The 21,747-nt window shown below is 36.9% G+C and overlaps 1 protein-coding gene across 1 annotated transcript in view; it reads right to left on the reverse strand.

The window, feature by feature from the left end:
• Positions 1-9,109: 9,109 nt before the first annotated feature.
• Positions 9,110-21,747, reverse strand: part of LOC136254213 (protein NLRC3-like) — a 79,138-nt gene continuing 66,500 nt past the window's right edge. The window contains exon 6 of the mRNA XM_066046882.1: positions 9,110-12,745. Within this exon, the coding sequence (XP_065902954.1) occupies positions 9,270-12,745 (3,476 nt within the window). The 3' untranslated portion in view covers positions 9,110-9,269. The remainder of the gene's footprint in view (positions 12,746-21,747) is intronic.

Here is a 21,747-nt window from a genome sequence, read left to right on the forward strand (position 1 = left end):
GGATAAAGAACTGCACCACCAACGGCACCAAGCCGTAAACAACCTGCTGTAGCCATCTTGACAACTCATCAATTTTATTTTTATTTTTATTAGTTTAACCAAAAGGTAAGGTGAATACAAAAGGCAAATATGCCTATATGAGTAACACCTACAAAAACAATACAATACAAAACCAAACCAAACAACTAAGGATACATTACAAAGACAATTACAGTACATTGAAATAAAAGCCTACATTAAAAACATACATGACTTAATCAGAAACAAAAAGAAAATTGTATAACATTCGCCTAAAAGTAGTGCGGCGTGTAGTTGACAGAATGTCAAATGGGATGGAGTTCCACCAAAAAACACTGTTCACAAAAAAGGAGTAACGGTAAGAGTTTATGGAGGACTGCTTGCATAGAATAGACAATGAGTGTGATCTGGTAGAGGCAGCAGAAGAAAAAGTGAAGTAATCGCTAAACTTTAGAGATATATGATGGTGAAGAATATCATAGATAATTGTCAATGACAGATGTTTACGTCGGGTGGAAAGAGATGGCCATGATAGCTCTGTACAGCATTCCTCAGATGATTTGGAGTAATCCTCAAATCAAAATGCGGAGTAATCCAGACAAGCAGAGTAATCCTCAGACCAAAATGCGGAGTAATCCAGACAAGCCTTTGTGGGAGCATGTATTAAATGTTTGCGGTAACTAATTGTCTGGTAGAGGCAGGTATCTGGTAGAGATGTACTTTTTAACAGCAACTCTGTTTTTCAAATATTAGAACACACTAGCTATATGTCAGTAATGTCACATCAGTATAACACTGTAGTTTGACTTTCACCAAATATAGAAATTTGTATACACAGTGAATGTAGAATTAGTGTCGGCTCTTTAAGGTAGCTACAGGTAAATTGGATATTACTACAATTATCAGCTAACACGCCAGTCACAACTAGCTATGACCACTTCATTATAGTATCGTGATACAGTATCGTATCGAACAGTTTATTGATGGTGATACGCGATACACAAAATTCACTGTATCGCAGAACACTAATTAGTGGTAAACTGTTGGGTATACGGTAAATGTAGGAATTCATTATTAGATGCTGTCATATGCCTGAGTTTGTATCCTGCTGATCTTGTGGGTCCAGAGACAAATTCTACAAAGTTTAATATGTTGAACTTTTCAGATGGGAATTTTACTGACTTTATAAAAAACATGATGTCAGCTAGATCGTAAATATACATGTCATTGAGTGGAAGAAGTTTCAGTCTCAAAAGCCTTTCTTTGTAGTTACTGGTGTAGTCGTTAAGAATATATTTGGTTGCCCTCCTTTGCACTCTTTCTAATAGCTCAATATCAGATAGTAAAATAATAGGGCTTCCACAAGCAAGAACAATACATAAAGCTTTGCAAGTCTACACTATTTAATAGCCAGTTAGTAACTCTGACAGAGCAGTAAACATTTAACATTTATTTAGGCATAATAATAAAATAAAGCGTCCAAACAATTTTTTTTCAATAGCTATTAACTTAAAAAAATTGTTCCAAAACCAAGTTGTATTATCCACTCAGATTGAAAGTACAAATTTGCTAGTATAACACAGAGGCTGAGACAAAAAAAATTAACCATAATCACGTCAGCATAACAGGTTAAATTTTTGAGCATGCACTGCAGCATCCGTAAAAGCATAATAGGTTGGTGCCTAGCAGCAAGCATTATGTCATAAGAGCCTCCACCATAATTAATTACAACTGATACACACAAGAGATCATGCAGTACATGTAACAAAATCCGTCTGTAGAAGTATAGCTACGTATATTACTTCCAAACAACTACAGCTACAGTATAACATAATAAAGTAATACAATAATGAGCTACACTCTTATACATGCTTCATTGTTTGTCTTATAGTTAAATATCACATCATCAGTTAATTGTTTGTGGTGACATACCAACACAGCTAAGATCCCATGTATTTGCAATTGCACATGGCACAAAAGTTGAATGTGGAAAACTTTTGTCAAATGTGCATAATATTTTATTATAGCTTTATTTTTAAATAACTTGTTGGAATGTCTGAATGTCCCAACATGCAAAAATCATTAGCTAAACTGAATGATTAATTTTGTAACTTTGATTCCCAGTATCTGTCTGTCCAGCAATTAAATGACAAACTTAATAAGAATATATTTTTGTGATCTTTTATTTACTCGCAATGTCGTTCTTTCTTGTTTGACTAAATACTAAACCACACACGTACAAAGTTATACAAATATTATTATGTAGTACAGAGCGTATTATTATTGCGTATTATTATGTAGTACTGTATATATACTGGATACAAGACACAAACTTGTTACTCTACATCAGGCTCCAGCTAATGTAGCTACTAAATAGTTTGCAGATGTTTAACACAGACAGATGAATTCATGGTGTGTTGTTATACAAGTACATATATATTCAGTGTAATAAGATGTGCTCTATTATGTTGTAGTGGAAGTTGAATGGACAATATCATTCTTCCCATTACTGATCTGGTGAGCTTTAGCTATACAGAGTATCACCTTTGGTAATGGTAACAGTAACCGTTTTCAAATTTCAAATAAAGATATTTGGGCATTCGGTACGTACATATAATACCGTACACTCTATATGTACTACCTTCTTACACAGACACAGACACACATGCATGTGCAGCCACTCATACATGTAGTCCCACACTATGCGTATACACTGTGGTAAATTAAAGCTTATGTTTTAATTAACTGCATGCTTATGTGTATTCATCAAGTTTCAGTTATCATTCCTTGCACTCTCATCAGGTATCAGTGATCAAGTCTAGAGTAGCTGATGAGCTAGGGATGCCAAATGGTAACAGAAACTACAAGCTGGGGTTAGCGTGAAGTGATATGTCTACACAATATTGATAAGAATACAATGCTCTAACTAAACAGTAAGTTAACCAATAAAACTACTTATAAGATTTACTAATCTGAGGTTCTGAGCTTTAATTTCAGCAGAGTTTTACCTTACATAATGCAATCTTCAACTATGGAATAGGATCAATTCTCAGTTGACCAAATTTTAATGACTGTTTTATTAGAGTACTTTGTCAACAAGTGCATGCTTATTTAGGGTAACAGACCTTTGTTTAGAAATAAAGAATGATTTACTTTGCATATATAGCTAAGAATTTGTGATTGAATTGGTACACAAGTGTTCCTATACTATATAGTGGTTGTCCCATGTTTCTCAGAGAAATAATATTTTATAGTTTTAATTAGAGGTGGCACACATCCTCTTCAGAGTGCTGGACTGCTGTACTACTGTGTAGTAGGTTTGCGTTTTCCTGTACAAAGTATCATCTATAAACCAACCTATTTTTCTGCCTGACACATCCAACCACAGTACATACAATGCGTGAATCATGGACTTACCTTGCAATTGCTCCATTTCTTTCTTCACTATCGCGTAACACATCATGGCTGATATCAGATATCACAAGAATTGTCCTGCAGTAGTTGAATTGATTGAAGTGGTGCTGCTCGTACTGTTATTTGCCTGTATAATGGGCTGGGTGCATGGAACATAGCTGAAAATGAAGTGGAATGGCCACTTGGCTTATCAGTAATTCATAGTCACAACAAGGCACACACTTGACCACTGAATTAATTATAATGTGTCTGGCACCTTTCTTTTGTTGTGGCATGCACTGGTTCACCAGTAATGAATTTGTCTTGTGTTTTCTGAGGATCTACATATATAAATTATTTCAATATCCTTTTTCATGAACATATTATATAAAACAATTTTTTTGTCAAATCTGAGTATCTGTTATGCAACTATCAATAAATTTCTCCCCAGATAACTACAGATGTCATGCATTACGTACTAGCTAGTTGTAAAACAATTATGATGATGGTCATTTTAAAAGTTAGATTGAAATAGCAACCTGCACCACAGAACAGTGGTAGTAGATCCAATCCTGTGTGTTATATATTCTTACACAATTAACTATAACATTATACACTTTATTCTCTTTGACAAGCCACTATTATACATTTTCTAAAATCCAATAACAATAACAAGAAACAGTGTATAGTTCAGTTTTTTAATTAAATTTGCTTCCAACTGAACTCACTGATTCATCTTGTAGTTACCCACATTAATTTTGATTTAAAAATAGTTTCTATAGATTCAATCTTGTGATAGCCATTTTCCAAAAATTTCCAGGGGAGTATATATGCCACCACAGAGCCACCTAGCTGGAGAATTCTATACATGCTGAGTGCACGTACTGGTGAGTCTACTTGCCCTCTCCACTCACACTTACCCTCTCTACTGTTTGGACAGCTAGTGTAGTTTGAGCCTGCATGAGACTGTAAATGTGACCGGATTTGCGAAAAGCTATACTTCAGAACACTAAAATTGATCATGTACTAGCTGATACCCATATGTTTTCACTACTAGTTCAAGATGTTAGTTGAATTTAGTTACTGGCTGTGGTCTTTAGTTATATTGACAAACTGTAGAATAATGTTATCACATAAAAAGTGACATTTTTTACTCAAAATTACTACCAAACTCAATCTTAGTAGGCCAAATTGCAAAATTTTCCTGTGGTGGTATGCCCCCAGGCCCCCTAGATGGAGCATGCTCCGCACACTAGTTGTATCAACTTTCTTGCCACATATAATATAAATGTCTATGTTAGCACACCCCTTTCTGAAATCCTAGATCCACCCCTGCTAGAAATATGTGTTCCAACTACAATGCTCTGCACTTGCCACTTAGAAAAGAATTTTAAGCCAGCTGCAGAAAATTAATCTTATCATTTCTGGACGATATCTATATTTTATATTATACCGGTTTTGGAAACTTATACAAAGTAAAATTTAATGTGACATCCATGGCATCCTCTAAACCTTGCCACAATTGGCTAATTTCTTACTCTGCTTATATAGCACTACGGGCACATGGGTAGTGATGGATTTACTGTTGTATGAAGGGTTAGGAAAACTGCTGTAGCATCTGGTAGGGTTAAGGAATTGTAGTTAGGATATTAGGGCTTATCAAGACACACGATAGTGTGTCGTGCGGCCCAAGAAGCCGGCGCGCCACACCGTGAGTATATTGACAGGAAGAAAGAAAACGTCATTTTCACACTTTTGTATCTCGTGATAGCTTATCCGATTGAAACCAAATTTGCTGCAGAGTTGCCCCCCAGCTAGGGGAGTCTACATTCCAAATTTGAAGGAAATCACTCAAGCCATTTCCGAGATATGAGCGGCCAAAGTTTCGTTTTTTTTTCTTCGTCTTTTCGCACACTTGCAAAAATTGCTATAAAACGCAAACGCGTGCTCCGATCGCCTTGAAATTTGGCACACAGAAAGGGAGTCCAAAGGCGCATCCTAGCATCAAATTTGGTGCAAATTCGATGAATGGTTCAGGAGTTATGACCGATTATTCGCGTAAAACAAGATCGATTTGTTGTCACGCCTACAGGGTAAACCGCTTCATGGAATGAGCTGAAAATTGCTATGTAGATGGAGTAACCATCGTAGGAGTGCCTTTTGGTGGTTTGAAAGAAATCGAGATTAAGACCACGGAGATATGACACAAAACCCAACCTGTGTCACAATTACACGATCGATTTTTAGTAATAAAAAAGTATTAGTTTTTACGCCTACTAGGCAAACCGCTAAGAGCAATGAGCTGAAAATCGGTGTATAGCTGGAATAATCTTCATAGAAAGTCCTTGCAGTAGTATAGAAGAATTGGATTACAAACCACTGAGTTACGCTGAGTTATGATTCGAAAGCCAACTCTGTGTAGCAAATGTGAGATACTCTAATAGAACAGTCACCCTAATAGAGCATTCAGCTAATTTATTTACTCCATTATAGAATTCTATTACATTACAAGTTATTCTGTAGGGACTTCAGCTGCAAACAGTTAATCTTATAGACAGTTCAGCAAGAAGCAAGTCACCCTGTAGATAATTAAGCTACAATTATATCACTGTAGAGATTCAGAACATTACAAGTCACACTGAAGAGAGTTCAGCTATAAACAAGTCATGCACCCTGTAGAGAGTTCACCTACAATTAAATCACTCTCTAGAGAATTCAGCTACACACAAATCACTGCATGTGCAGAGAGTTCAGCTACAAACAAATTATCCTGTAGAGAGATCAGCTACAAACAAAACACTTTGCAGAGAGTTCAGCTACAAACAAATCAATCTTTAGAGTGGTCAGCAACAAACAAATCAACTTGTAGAGAGATCAGATAGAAACAAATCAACCTGCAGAGAGATCAGCTACAAACAAATCAGCTTGTAGAGAGATCAGTTACACACAAATCAACCTGTAGAGAGATAAGCTAGAAACAAATCAACCTGCAGAGAGATCAGCTACAAACATATCACCTTATAGACAGTTCAGCTACAAACAAATTACCCTGTAGAGAGATCGACTACAAACAAATCAACTTGCAGAGAGATCAGCTACACACAAATCAACTTGTAGAGAGATCAGCTAGAAACAAATCACCCTGTAGAGAGTTCAGCTACAAACAAATCAATGTGCAGAGAGATCAACTACAAACAAATCACCCTGTAGAGAGATCATCTAGGAACTAGACACAATGTAAGGAGTTCAGCTACAAGCAATACACCCTGTTGAGATTTCAGCTAGAAACAAATCAACGTGTAGAGCGAACAGCTGGAAACAAATCACCCTGAAGAGAGATCGGCTACAAACAAATCAGACTGTAGAGAGATCAGCTAGAAACAAATCACCCTGTAGAGACTTCAGCTAAAACAAATCAACCTGCAGAGAGATCAGCTACAAACAAATCACCTTATAGACAGTTCAGCTACAAACAGATTACCCTGTAGAGAGATCGACTACAAACAAATCAACTTGCAGAGAGATCAGCTACAAAAAATCACCCTGTAGAGAGATCAGCTAGAAACAAATCACCCTGTAGAGACTTCAGCTACAAATAAATCAACCTGCAGAGAGATCAGCTACAAACAAATCACCCTGTAGAGAGATCAGCTAGAGACTAGACACAATGTAAGGAGTTCAGCTACAAGCAAATCACCCTTTAGAGAGTTCAGCTACAAACAAATCAACCTGCAGAGAGATCAAATCACCTTATAGAGAGTTCAGCTACAAACAAATTGCCCTGTAGAGAGATCAGTTACAAACAAATCAACCTGCAGAGAGATCAGCTACACACAAATCAACTTGTAGAGAGATCAGCTACAAACAAATCACACTGTGGAGATCAGCTAGAAACTAGACACAATGTAAGGAGTTCAGCTACAAGCAAATCACCCTGTAGAGAGATCAGGTAGAAACTAGACACCATGTAAAGAGTTCAACTATAGAAGAGGTCACCTTATAGAGAGTTCAGCTACAAAGAAACCATCATGTAGAGAGTTCAGCTGCAAACAAATTACTCTGTATAGAGTTCAGCTAGAAAAAGTCACCTTGTAGAGAGTTCAGCTACAAAGAAACTGCCATGTAGAGAGTTCAGCCTCAAACAAATTACCGTGTAGAGAATTCAACAACAAACAAATCGCCCTGTAGAGGGATCAGCTAGAAGAAGTTACCTTGTAGAGAGTTCAGTTACAAAGAAACCATCATGTAGAGAGTTCAGCTACAAAGAAAGCACCATGTAGAGAGTTTAGCTGCAAACAAATCACCTGTAGAGAGTTCAGCTAGAAACAAATCACCCTGTAGAGAAATCAGCTAGAAGAGGTCACCTTGTAGAGAGTTGAGCTACAAAGAAACCGTTATGTAGAGAGTTCAGCTACAAAGAAAACACCATGTAGAGAGTTTAGCTACAAACAAATCACCTATAGAGAGTTCAGCTAGAAGAAGTCACCTTGTAGAGAGTTCAGCTACAAAGAAACCGTCATGAAGAGAGTTCAGCTACAAAGAAAGCACCATGTAGAGAGTTTAGCTGCAAACAAATCACCTGTAGAGAGTTCAGCTAGAAACAAATCACCCTGTAGAGAGATCAGCTAGAAGAGGTCACCTTGTAGAGAGTTCAGCTACAAAGAAACCATCATGTGGAGAGTTCAGCTACAAACAAATCACCCTGTAGAGAGTTCAGCTAGAAGAAGTCACCCTGTAGAGAGTTCAGCTACAAAGAAACCATCATGTAGAGAGTTCAGCTACAAAGAAACCACCATGGATGTAGAAAGTTTAGCTGCAAACAAATTACCTGTAGAGAGTTCAGCTAGAAACAAATCACCCTGTAAAGAAATCAGCTAGAAGAATTTATCTTGTAGAGAGTTCAGCTACAAAGAAACCATCCTGTATATAGTTCAGCTATATTTTAAGTCACCCAGTAGAGAGATCAGCTGCTAAAAAATATACTGTGGGGAATAATGGGCATGTAATAAATATATGTATATAATTTGTATAATTACTAATAAAATCAAAAATAATTGAAGTATTAAAAATCTTCTATAAGTTCTTTTCTTCTTCCTGTGGTAAATAAAAAAACACATGGGTTAAAAAAGCCCCAAAGCCAGCCATAGGCTGGCTTTGCAGTATACAAATTCAAAAAGAAGTGATATCTAATCAAAAACAGCTAAGCTGTAAAAAAAGGTGCGGCCCCCAAAAAGGCCATGGTGAAAAAAGATGTGAAATCCAAGGTGGCGGCCAAGAAATGGCTGTGATGGTAGGTTAATGGAAAAAATTTTAATAACGACAATTCAGGTGAATTTTGTGCCACTTGGTTTTGGGATCAAATTCACCTGAATTGTCGTTATTAAAATTTTTACCATTAACCTACCATCACAGCCATTTCTTGGCCGCCACCTTGGATTTCACATCTTTTTTCACCATGGCCTTTTTGGGGGCCGCACCTTTTTTCACAGCTTGGCTGTTTTTGATTAGATATATATATGTATGCATCTAGGATGAGATAGCTATTCACTTTCAATTTTCTGGTGAATGAGTATTGGCTATATACATTTCTTTTACTGCAATAACATCAATATCAATTGTAACTATGGCAATAAATCCTGCATGCACATATATAGGTACTAGCCAGTGTAACATAAAGTTGATCCTTTTGTATCATTACTTCTTTTGTTAGTAAGTAAATGATATACAGTAAAATGATATACACAGTGAAATAGCAAATACAAAATAGTATAAAACACAGTAAAATGATAAGAAAAATCAATCCATTTAAAAGTAAGTTATATACAGTTATAATTGTAAAGATACAATAATAAGTTTAGCTAAACATAAGTGTTCAGTAATGTAAACTGTTTAGTAATATTTAATTTCTTAAATTTTGTGCTTAACTGAAGTGCATGACAAACCATCTTTGCTCCCTCGCAAGTAATCATATTATTTGATAGGTCAAGTTCTTTTAGTGTGACATTGTCCTTTAAATGGTCTCCAATAGCTATGGCTCCATTATTGGATATGTTATTGAATGAAATATCAAGTGTTTGCAATACTTTATTTATTTTTAAAGATTCTGCAAGTTTTTTAGCCCCCTCATCAGTAATATCATTGCGAGACAAGTTGAGTTCTTGTAGTGTGCAATTACTTTTCAAACAATCGCTAATAGATATAACTCCATCATCACAAATTGAATCAAATGAAAGATCAAGTTTTGTTACTTTATTACTCAACATAGCTGAAACAATGATTGCTCCTGCATCACCAATCCGCTGTCCAGCCATGTTCCATAGCATTTCATCTCTATTCAGACTTAAACCAAGTCTCTTCCATGGATATTTTGAAGTCATTGGCAATAACACTATGAGCTCCAATAATGTGCTGTTGTATTTGAGACCATCGCTGATAGCTACAACATCAGACATTTGACTGCATGAAACCTTAAGTTTCTGTACTGTTGTATTATTATGTAAACCAAATGCTACTATTACTGCTGCATTATCATTAATTATTGTATTAGCTATTTCCACCACTCTAGGTAAATATTCATGATGACCATCATGCAATATGTTGACATCTACCACTCTGTCATTGTAGGTCTTTCTTGTATGAAGCAACACATTATTGTCATTTATTTCACCTTTTATTTTCTTCCACGATACGTTCACCTTACTTAAAGTTGTGTTGCAACTCAAAATTGCTTTTATTGACTCAATTCCAGCTCTTCCAATATTATACAATGTTAGTGATGCAAGTATCACATTTGCTTCTAGACTATCTATTATCTCCCTAACATGGTCTTCCATTCCAAATTCTCCACAAACTGTTAAACTACTAAGTACACAACTATGTCGAATGATAGCACAATACGCACCCCATGGGGATGATTCATTTCCACTAAGGTCAACATACTCCAGTGCCGATGTATTTATTGCAGATTCTACGAAGCTATTCATTCCGCTACTAGTCATCATATTAAGTGATAAATCAAGTTGTATCAGGGTGTGATTTTCTTGAAAACAGTTAGCAATAGCTGCAGCTCCTTCGTAAGATATACTATTTCTTGAAAGATCAAGCCTTTCTACTATTACATTATTATGTAAAGCAAAAGCTATTATTGAAACTATGTCATCATTGATTCTCTTTTTAGACAAATTGATTTTGTTGGACATGGGTTCACAATATTCATCATAAAGTACATTAATATCCATCAATTTGTGATTGTTACTTGTCATTGCACTGGTGTCAAGTTTCGTATGCATAAAAATGTGAGTTTTGTCTTTTGTGTCTTCCCTCTTAAGTTTCTTCCATGATATATTCACCTCTTGTAAAGTGGTGTTGTTAACTATAACTTCTTTAATTGAATTAACACCACTCCTTCCAATATTACACAAGGTCAGTGATGTAAGTTTTGCATTTTTTCCTAGACTTTCAATTATATCATTAATATATTCTTCTATTCCATCATCTCCACAGAGCATTAAATTATGAGCACAACAATGTCTAATGACAATACAATACACACTCCATGGAGACGAGTTATTTCCACTGAGGTCAACATATTCTAGTGTTGATGCATTCTCTTCATTTTTTTTTAGGTGCTCTGATAAACTATTCATTCCATTGTTTCCAAGGTTGCAGTTTTTCAATTCTAAGATCCTCCAGTTCAGTGTGGTAGAAACGGACATAAAAAAGACTAATGATGAAATATGGTGTGGAAGCAAGGCTATACCGGTGAGCTTGATGTTTCCATCACTAAAAATGGTAGATATAGCATGAGGTATTCCATCACTCTTAGCTTCCATGTAGCACTGAAACAAATGTAAACATTTTCTTTTGTCATTTTGAATAGCATGAGATAGCTCTACATATCTGCTATGGTAGCTAAGAACATCATTGCCAGGAATTATAGTACCCCCGGTATCATGTTTAGATATAAAAGAAGTAAATACATTTGATCGTATTCCAACTATTCCGACAAACATCATCCACATAAAGTTAAACCGACCATCCCAAAAAGTCCTCTTCATAAGTGATGACTGCTGGTCACAAGGTAGGGTAGAAACGTGGAAAGCAGCAAGATACTCTTGCATTGTAAAGTGAAGAAAGTTAACAGAAGTAGTCCTTCCAACTCCTCCTTTAACATAATGTGATACAGCTTGTAATAAACCGAGCCCATTAATAGTTCCAGGGAATTTATCAATTTTAGGGCACAGCTTTTTAATTTCATTATAAGAAAACACTAACTGATTATTTTGCAATCCCACAAAAGCTAATTTGGACAATTTTTCAACAAATTTATAGATATTTTCAGGTAAGTCTTTTAATTTTGTCATTACGAGTTTATCAGAAGAAGTTACTTTATTCAGATGCCTATATATAGTGTGTGTAACAAAGAATTCATTCATTTCAGTTAGTGTTTCAGGAAGGCTTTCCTCCTTAAAAAGGAACAGAAGAATGGTTAGATGAAGTGGAATAAAACAGAGATCATTGATAATAGGATGCTGTTTCAAGTACTTGTCCAGTTCTTGCTTTTTGTCTGGTGTATCTTTGAGGTATAGTGAAATGTATTTATCTCGTTCTTCTTTAGCAAATCCAAGTATTTCAATTCTCCTGTCAACTTGATTATGCAGCAATAATGTAGCCTTTGGTCGTGAAGTTACCACTACTATAGACTGCCGAAACCTCTTTCCTACATCCGTTCCTTTAATGATGCTAGTTACAAATGAGTCTCTCTGTAGTTCATCAGGCAATTCATCAAAACCATCAAATATAAAAACTACATTTTCTCCTCTAGATTTCTCAACGTACTCTTCTAATTCTTGGGATACTTCTTTGATTGTAAAAATCTTTAAGAAATCCTTAACTGATATTACTTTGCGTAATTTTGGATCTCTAAGATGTACTAAGAAAACCAATTTATGGTCTTTCAAAAGTTCATCATTAGCCCACAAGTACACAATCTCTTTAGCCAGTACGGTCTTCCCAATCCCAGGAGCACCTTCTATCAGTATACGTTTTGGTGGTTCACTGGTGTTGGTATCGGGTGCAAATATTTTGTCAATGTTCTTAGTGACTTTAGAATGTGATGATGCTACCAATTTGTCTACAGCAGAAGCACCTTCTTTGAATCTCTCTGATATTTCAATCAACTCTTGCTGTGTCCTTCTATTGATATAATGTATCAAGGCAACACTGACAATTGAGGTTGGCTGTTCTGGTGGCCATTCTTCTTCTTGGGGCCTCCTTCTAGTAACTTTGTAGTCAGCTCGTAAATCATCTGATAGCTTGTTGACCACTTGTGGTACTAAAAAGGAAAATAATACAGACTGCATACATTATATACATAACTGTAAATGTAAGCAATGTTTTCAAAAACCAGGTGTACTTATGTGGATGCATATGGACATGCAAACACAGATAGATAGATAGGTACACACACAAACACACACACTACGAAAACAAATTTCAGTAAATCAGGGGAGTGCCCATAGCCAGCCAAACTAGGTAGCTTCTTTTCAGCAGTCTGAATACGGGTATGGCGACTCTCCTCAGTCTTTGTGAATTACCTTCCCTTTGGGTTTTACAGGCATTTAATAACTGAAAAACAACGGTGCAGGCCTTGTAGACTAGCAGGAATAGCCTGTCCCTTCCCTGGGCGTGTTCCTACTTATGTGAATTAAAATGAAGAGCAGCTTGGAGGCTTTGTCTAGAGAATTTGCAGGAAAAAACACAATAGTCAAACTATAAAACAGTTTAGAAGAGCTTTCCTTAGCAGTGCATAGCAACGTAATCAAAGAATTGTGAGAATTTCATGAATTTTACAATAACTTAATTAACTGATGTATTATTGCAAACCAAAAATCTATTAGCTAAAATAATAAATACACTGTAATAACTAGTAACACATCATATTTTAAAAATTATTAATTTTAAAAATGAAGTAGGGATCTGTGCAATAAAAAGTAGTGAAACAAGAGATAAATGATGGTATTACAGTATAGCTCAGTGGGAAAGTCCCTACTTTGGCATTGAGCAATACTTGTTATATAATTATAGCTAATGTGCAAGCCAAAGCAGGGACATTTCCACTGAGCTATGCTGCAATATCACCATTTGTCTATTGTTTCATTACTTTTTATTGCTGCATAGATCCCTAATTCATTTTTAAATTAATAATTTTTAAAATACTAGTTTGTTTAAGGGGTGAGGTCATCTTGTTAACTGTTAGTAAACAGCTAGATTGTTAAGAAGGTGTGGTCTCTGTACTCTATTGCTATTAGTCCATCTAGATCTATAATTGATGGGTGTGGTCACAAACCTATCGTGAACGGGATACTAATCGCAAACTTGCAGATATTTAGCTCGTATATCTCTTATAGCAGCGCCAGGACTGAAGTGCTTCTGAAATCCAGCTCTGAAATAATTCTGTGGTGGCTATATATGCTGCCGAAAGGAAATGTTGATATGGAAAATTAATGCCTCAGTATGATTTCATGGATGAAGAAGACAAGCAGCCTGATTGAAGATAAAAGAAAAGACAAGGTGCAGAGGGCCTACACTCATCGGAACCCCAAAAAGCACACCCCACTGGTGAGTTTGTTATTGTGGCGTAAAATGGTGGCTGTGTGCTGCTTTGTTTGGCCTCTAGACTTGCGAACGTGGTCAGGCAGTGAGGCAGACTAAATTTCGAGATTTAACGATCTTTAAAAAAAAATGTTATCCAGTCTTTTCTTGTTTTCAACGCTGTATTTCATGTTAGATTGACTAATAGTATTCTGCAAAGGTGATTTTTGTCTCGTAATATTTCTCTAGGATGATTTTTAAAGGCAGAAATATTGGTGGCATGCATCAATTTTGGGCAATCCCTACTTAAACAGTACGGTATTGACAGTTGGTTAATTCCAGATGAGTTAGCTAGCTGCATGGCGCCCCATAGAGAGTCCAGCTATAAACAAATCTCTCAGTAGAAAGATTAGCAAGAAACAAAACACCCTGTACAGTATTCAGTTAGACACAAATCTCCCTGTAGAGAGATCAGTTAGGCAAGTTAGCTTGCAAAGAGTTCAACTATATTTCAAGTCACCCTGTATAGAAACAAGCAGCCCTGTAGAAAGATCAGCTAGAAACAAATCACTCTGTAGAGTGTTCAGCTGGAAACAAGTCACCCATAGAGAGATCAGTTAGAAACATGAGAGAATTCCGCTACATTTCATAGTGTTTCACCTAGAAATAAGCCACCTTGTGGTGAGTTCAACTACAAACCATTTACCATGTAGTCAAAGAGTAGTAACATTATGAGGCTCCCTGTGGAACTTTCAGCTACATACACATTTTCCTGTAGAGTATTCAGCTGCAAACAGTTCAACCTGTGTGATGTATTTTTTATGATCAATCAACACCATAATTATTGCTTAAATGTACATGTAGCTACAGTACAGCTCACGAGCAACGTCGCGTGGTCTGTGAGACTTGCATGTGTGGCATGCACGCTGCACGCATGCTACGTACTTGTGTGTGCATTTGCAGTATACATAAACTACTTGTTAATTATTGTGTGTCTTCTTTTTCCTTCCAGATTATCTCTTGATACGTGGTGGCACTCTCCTCAAGACTCACCTTGAACAAGAGCTCAATCTACTGGACATCATTATTGTTTTGGCAGGTTATATAGAGCCAGTACTGGTTGCACTGTTTCGCCAGATATTTTTCCAGCAGTGGAGGCTACTGAGAAGTTACGTGTATTTTAAAAAAAAAATGGACAAAATCTAAGCGCCAAAAAAGTTACCTCATCTTAGGCTTGAACCCTGGCATCTGTAGGGATCCCCTAGATTTGTATACAGCGATCTGTAATTAGTTGGAAGTATCATATACTTCCACTTGTAATAACAATAACTATAATAATAGAATTAAGATAGTAATGAAATACTGTATAATAATCCCTTGCTAAAACGTACAATGTCTTTCAGAAGTTGGCAATTCAGTGGCTGCAGTGTGATGACTTGTTAACAAAATGAAAATATACGTATTTCAGGTACAGTTGAGTACGTGAAGCAGTTATGAGTCATAAAAACATTATTTCCAGTTGAATACGCAAATCGAGCTCAAAAAAATTTTTTTTGATAATACTTTAGTGCAAGCACATGTCATAAACTTTTCTTCATGAACAAATGGATATACAAGTTCTACTACAACAAACCATATTGGTGCTAACAGATGCTATTGTGAGTCATGGTATGTATTGAGTCAACATCTATGCACATCTTTCACAATAAAACAACTTTGGCACTCTTCTCTTTATACTTGTACAGTTTTCGCTGAACCACATGTTACACCCATCACAACAGATCCATTTCTCTGAGCTATCACCATACCCAGAGGAGGTTGGGGGTATATGTGGTTAATCAAATATAAATAGCTACACTTAGTTATATCAAATCGGTATCATATCGGTTTCAAAATGATTAATCCATATTGGATCGGTATCGGATCGATTCAATTTTCTTATATTGGTACACATCTACTCATTTTGCACACCTTCATAGATAGGGTGATGACAATAGCTCTGATGACTTTCCTGATTTTTTCTCAAGTTGTTGGAATTTTTTAGTGTAAGTACTTTTACCCTCGATCATAATATAGTAGGTTGAGTAATCATGTGTGATCTTTTAGGTGCTGTTATCATAACACCAATTAAAACTTTATAGGGATTCAGAAAACATATGGGTTAGCTACATTTGTAAGGTCTAAAGTCAAACAGGGAATCAGCAAACTGTCTATACTTGGCTTGTAGCAATGGTTGATGTCCCAGCATGTTCACATAACCAGCTTTAATTTTGAACCACCACTGCACCAAACAAGCTGAACAAATTAAGCTTGCCTGTGTAGAAACTCACGGCACAATGCTGAACAACTAGAAAAAATGGCTGGCACGATGCTGAACAACTGGAAAATATGACTGGTATACAAGGGAATTTACACATATGTATGCAGCTATACTGGTCTGAGTACAGTAAGCATCCTGAATCTTTAGTGCTAGCATAATACAATAACATTATTCATTTATCAGTTATGCACCAGTTGTATAGCTATAGAAGTATTGCAAGTCACTGAAAGTATACGTGTAACTAAAAATAAGAAATTTTACATTAGAATAGGGATTATAGGAATATAAAACAATGAAATAGGGGTCGGAGGTGATCTATACCTGCAGCTATACTGGTAGATATTTAATTCTTTCTTTTTAATACCTAGCCTACAAATACCAATATTGAGTATTGTTGCTAACTAACAAGTATTTCTAGAAGCAGCTACAGCTACTCTGATACATATTGTACCGGTTCACTGTTATCAGGCCTTCTTCTAGGAAGTTACTCAATGGGGGATGAAAATAAGGGTGAGCAATGGCTTTTAAGTTGCCTTAGAATGACTGACAATGACTGACTAAGATGATTACTGTAAGTGTTCCGATGTATTCTCTCAAGAGTTCTTAGCTAATGTGTATGCACACTAAACAATCATAATCCTTTAGATTAAACTGATCATTCACTTAAATGGTGTTAAGTACTGGCTCCAACATGCTGGATAGGTAGCACTTAACACCACAGTAAGAACTTCAAGACTTTTTGAAGTTACTACTTGAATGATACCAAGTGCTGGCACTATGAGTATCCAAACAAAGGTACTCATGCTTGCATGTAACATCAAAGAATGGGGAAGCTGTAACCACAGAGAGGAAAACTTACTATTGGTTGTTAGTGAGCAAGCCTGAAAGTGATATGAAGGCACAGCTAAAGCAACTTGCTTCTCATGCATGGCATGATAAAAACGCTTTTTCCTAAGTACACTTATTTGCTCTGTAAAGTCATAATGGCTAAATGTCAATTGGGTTCAACAACGGGTACTTTTAGGTAATCAGTGGTTCCTGTGGATATAAAGTACATAAAATAGCAGGGAGAGAACATCCTGATTGCCTGCCAGATTCCTGTAAACATTCGATTGCAAATTGGCTGGCTGTTGCCTAGGCTCTATTATGGATTTTTTCTCCTTACTGTAGCTTTTTAAACATACTGAATAACCAGGTGACCTACAGTACCTGTGCTGTAAAGTCATAATAATTAAATAAATAAATAGGTATAATCTGTCTTTACAAATAAAGTAGAGACTAATTGCAGGTATAGATCACCTCCCCCTGTTTTATATTTATAGCTATCATCCCTATTCTAATGTGAAATTTCTAATTGCTATTTACACTTGTTTTTCCTTTTTAAGCGAACCTTTTTGGAGGACGGAAATACGTCTCCTCAGATGTGAATATCTTCTCTTCGGGTAATACAGGCATTTAACAACCGAAAAACAATGGTGCAGGCCTCATAGACTACGAAAAAATATTCTATCAAGGTGGGTATATCATATATGTACACGAACAGAAATGAAGAGGAGCTTTGAGACTTTGTTAAAGAATTTGTGGGAAAACAAAAGTTAAACTACTTCTGTGTAATATGATATTAAAAGCTTATTTAACAAATACCTCCTTAGCAGTACATAGCAACATAATTGAAGAATTACAAAAGTTTCATAAACTATGAAATCTGGGAATTACAATAAATACCTAATTGTTTAATTCCAGATGAGATAATTACCTGTATGGCGCCTGGTTATTAGAAGCAGCACATCAACTTGCTCTGTAACAATTCCAAACAATTGTCAATGTTAATATTACCCTTTATTCTGCATTTCAACAAATGTCCCCATTACCTCAATTCATCCATCTCATTTTTGAGGTGCACCGATATACCAATACATAACGTTTCGTACCATATGCAAAGCCATCTAAGTGCATGGATAATTACTGTTTTGTTGTCACAAAGCTTACCAATCATACAACAAACACTCATAGTGGTGGGCCTGGGGATACAGCAAAAAGATGAACCAAGGAACACAGCATAAAACAACCAGCCATCTCTACAATCCATTAAAATGCGGAGTAATCCGGACTAATCTTGGCAGGGGTATGTATTAAAATATTTGTTGATGCCTTATAGTCTGAGCTGTCAATAGAGACCACACCACCATGGGTAACCAAGTATAGCCAATGATCTTAAGACTGCCTTCAGTAGTTCTTCAGTAGTTAAAATAAAGTAGAACATGGTCTGGCGTGAGATCTCGCGTGATTTATACATAGCTCAAGTTTAAAAAACTAACCTATTCAGTGGGGCTAAACGGGGCTTATTGTACCAATGCCATGTACTTGTCATATTTCATCAATCAGGAGGTTTTTCAGCACCCAAGGAGGTCCAGTATACTTTTCAATACAAAAACATTGGATTCATGTGCACGCTTCCAACCTCCTCTGCACCATACCTAATGCCACACTTTGGGAAAGTGGTACTGTATTGTGAATCTGAATCAATGTCTTCTCCAGTACCTCCTTGAGAAGACTCACCATCTTCATCACTCGAGCTTGACAACAAATGTAAACCTTTAATGACAACATCAATTCCTTTCTCTTGAGAACTGTTCCTCCTTAACCTAGTCTTCTTACCACTGGTCATAGCATGCTTTTTTTTTTCAATTGTTTCTTTTCTCTGACTGCTTTTTTACATTACCTCTCTAATTGTTTTAGTTGCTTGTTACGTTACGTTCTCTCTCTATTCTCTTTGCTTCTTTTTCTTTCTTAGCTCCAGCCTTTTCAACCTGTTTTCTCTTCAAATCTTCCAAAACGGTGTCATCAGTAATACAGATAGCTTCAGCATTTAAAGTTACCTTGTATTTTCTGTTGTTTCTTGGTTCAGGGCATGGCAAAGCAAGAATCTCAGAACATCATCGCTGGACAGTTTGAAGTTTCCTGGCTTACCAGAGTCTTTACTTTCTTCTGATTGCTTACAAGAGACTAATGAAGATGATGACTGCACAGTGTTGCTACACACTTCAGTGGGGTGGTTAACTTTTAGCCATGCTGTATAGCTTGGATCATCAAAATCATATCCCTCTTCATAACGCTTCTTATAGAGTTCAACTTGTTTTGGTGTAAACAGAGAATTTTTTTTTGTCTCACTATTGGAAGTTGAACCATCTTGACTGCTCTCTGATAGCGATTGCTTGAATGGTCTTGAGGGTGCAACTTGTCTATGTGTCACCTCACTGGGATTTATGGGGTTTTCTTGAATCCAAGCATGATGTTTAAAAGTGTTAGAGAGAATGGCCAGGTGACTGCAACAAGAGACGCTAGTTTATCACTGGTGATCACTCTTCCAGAGTGAGCAGCAAGATATTTGCTGTAACTCATTGAAAAATAGCTTTTAAATACTTGAGGACATCCACATCCAGGTGTTGGAGAATGTGAGTAGTGTGTGACAGCAGGCATGATGAGCAACACTGGCTAAGTTGGTGGAACGCTTGCCAGGGAGAACTTAAACCACTGCAAGAAAAGATCATCATTTATCCAACCATTACAACTACTGCAAAAAAAGTGTTTGTGTAAGCACCTACACGAAAATTAGGCGGAGGTGATTGTTAACGGGAAATATCACCATAGGTGGCAATACAAAGTCAGATGCAGAAACACATGTCAAAATAGTATGTGTTTTCCCCTTTCTACAGTAAGACAAAGGCAGAGGTGAACGTATAGATAACTTAGGATGTTGGCAACAGAAGCCATCAAACCATGCACGGCCTGCCCTTCGATCTTTAAATGGATGTTTTTGTTGGGTGGCATCAACAATCTTAAATGCTAGGCACGTCACTGTTTCACGACTTAAACCAAATCCCACCTGTGCCATTTTTATTAAGTAAGATGCTAAATGTTCCTCCTCTTCCTCAGTTAATACTGTGGGTGGACCTGGCTTGCATCCAGGAACTACAGTGTCATGGACACGTCTTCTTAATATTTCAAATGTGTACTATATTTAGCACGCTTGCACATGCGCACTAGGCTTTCTGTTTATAGAGCACCATAATGACATGTTGTATTTATCGTGTGATTGTATCTTGTTGATTCTTGTTTGTTTAATGAAGTCGAGATATTACATGGTGTCAGGAATCTAAAGGAACAGTTCTTTTCGTGATGGACAACTTAAAACCTCAGGGAGAGTTAGATTTTTCCACCAGCGGACCCACCACCATTGCAGAGAAGTGGCATCAATGGAAGCAAACTATGCAATTGTTTATTGAGTTGACAATGACGAAATCGTCGGAGAAAGAGAAGTGCAGTGCGTTTCTGTACGTGATAGGACAAGCAGGAAGAGACATATACAACACTATGACTCTAACAGAGAAAGAAACTGGCAAAATCGATGTTCTATTCACCAAATTTGAAGCGTATTGCAAGCCAAAACAAAACGTAACTATCGAAAGATATCATTTCAACACACGAGCACAAGGTAGAGGTGAGACAATCGACCAGTATGTCACAGAACTCCGCTTAATTGCAAAGAACTGCAAATTTGGCAACCTAGAGAATGAATTAATTAGGGACAGAATAGTCTGTGGCACATCTTCAGATGATGTTAGACAACGACTGTTGCGTGTAGAGGACCTCTCACTGGACAAAGCAATATCAATATGTCGTGCAGATGCTGAATCTAAGCAAAGCTCCCAATATTTGGCAGAGAACAGTGACAGAGTTCATGGATTGAGAAAGTCACATAGTGCTCAATCTCAAAGGTCCAGTGGTAGAGGAGGCAAGCAATCCACAACAGAGCCCATGAAACAACCCTGTGGCAGCTGTGGCCTCCGACATCCCAGAAAGCAATGTCCAGCATATGGCAAACAATGCCGCAAATGTAATAAATTCAATCACTTTTCTAAGTATTGCGGAAGCTCCCGGACAACTGATGCTATTGAGCAAAATGAGGATTCAGATTCTGGAGACAGTGAACACTCATTATTTATTGGAGCCATCACTAGTAAAACAAAGGTCACAGGAGATGAGTGTCACACATCCTTACAAGTGCAAAACCTTACAGTCCGATTCAAGGTCGACACAGGCTCACAGGTAAACATACTACCCCAAGCAATGTATGACAAGCTAAGCACAAAACCACTTATGACTAAACCTGTGACAAAACTCACCAGCTACAGTGGAGGAAACCTCAAAGTGGTAGGGTGCACTCGCCTTATGTGTGAACATCGACAGCTTGAGTTTCACATAGTTGACACAACACAAGACCCTATACTTGGGTTGTCTGCATCCCAGGAGCTTGGAATTGTCAATATAGTTCTGAATATTGACCGTGGCACACCACAGCTTACCAAGAGGTATCCAAAGTTGTTTCAAGGTCTAGGATGTCTCAAATCTCCCTATCACAT

The sequence above is a fragment of the Dysidea avara genome, chromosome 4 (assembly GCF_963678975.1).
Source record: "Dysidea avara chromosome 4, odDysAvar1.4, whole genome shotgun sequence".
Taxonomy (NCBI): Eukaryota; Metazoa; Porifera; class Demospongiae; order Dictyoceratida; family Dysideidae; genus Dysidea; species Dysidea avara.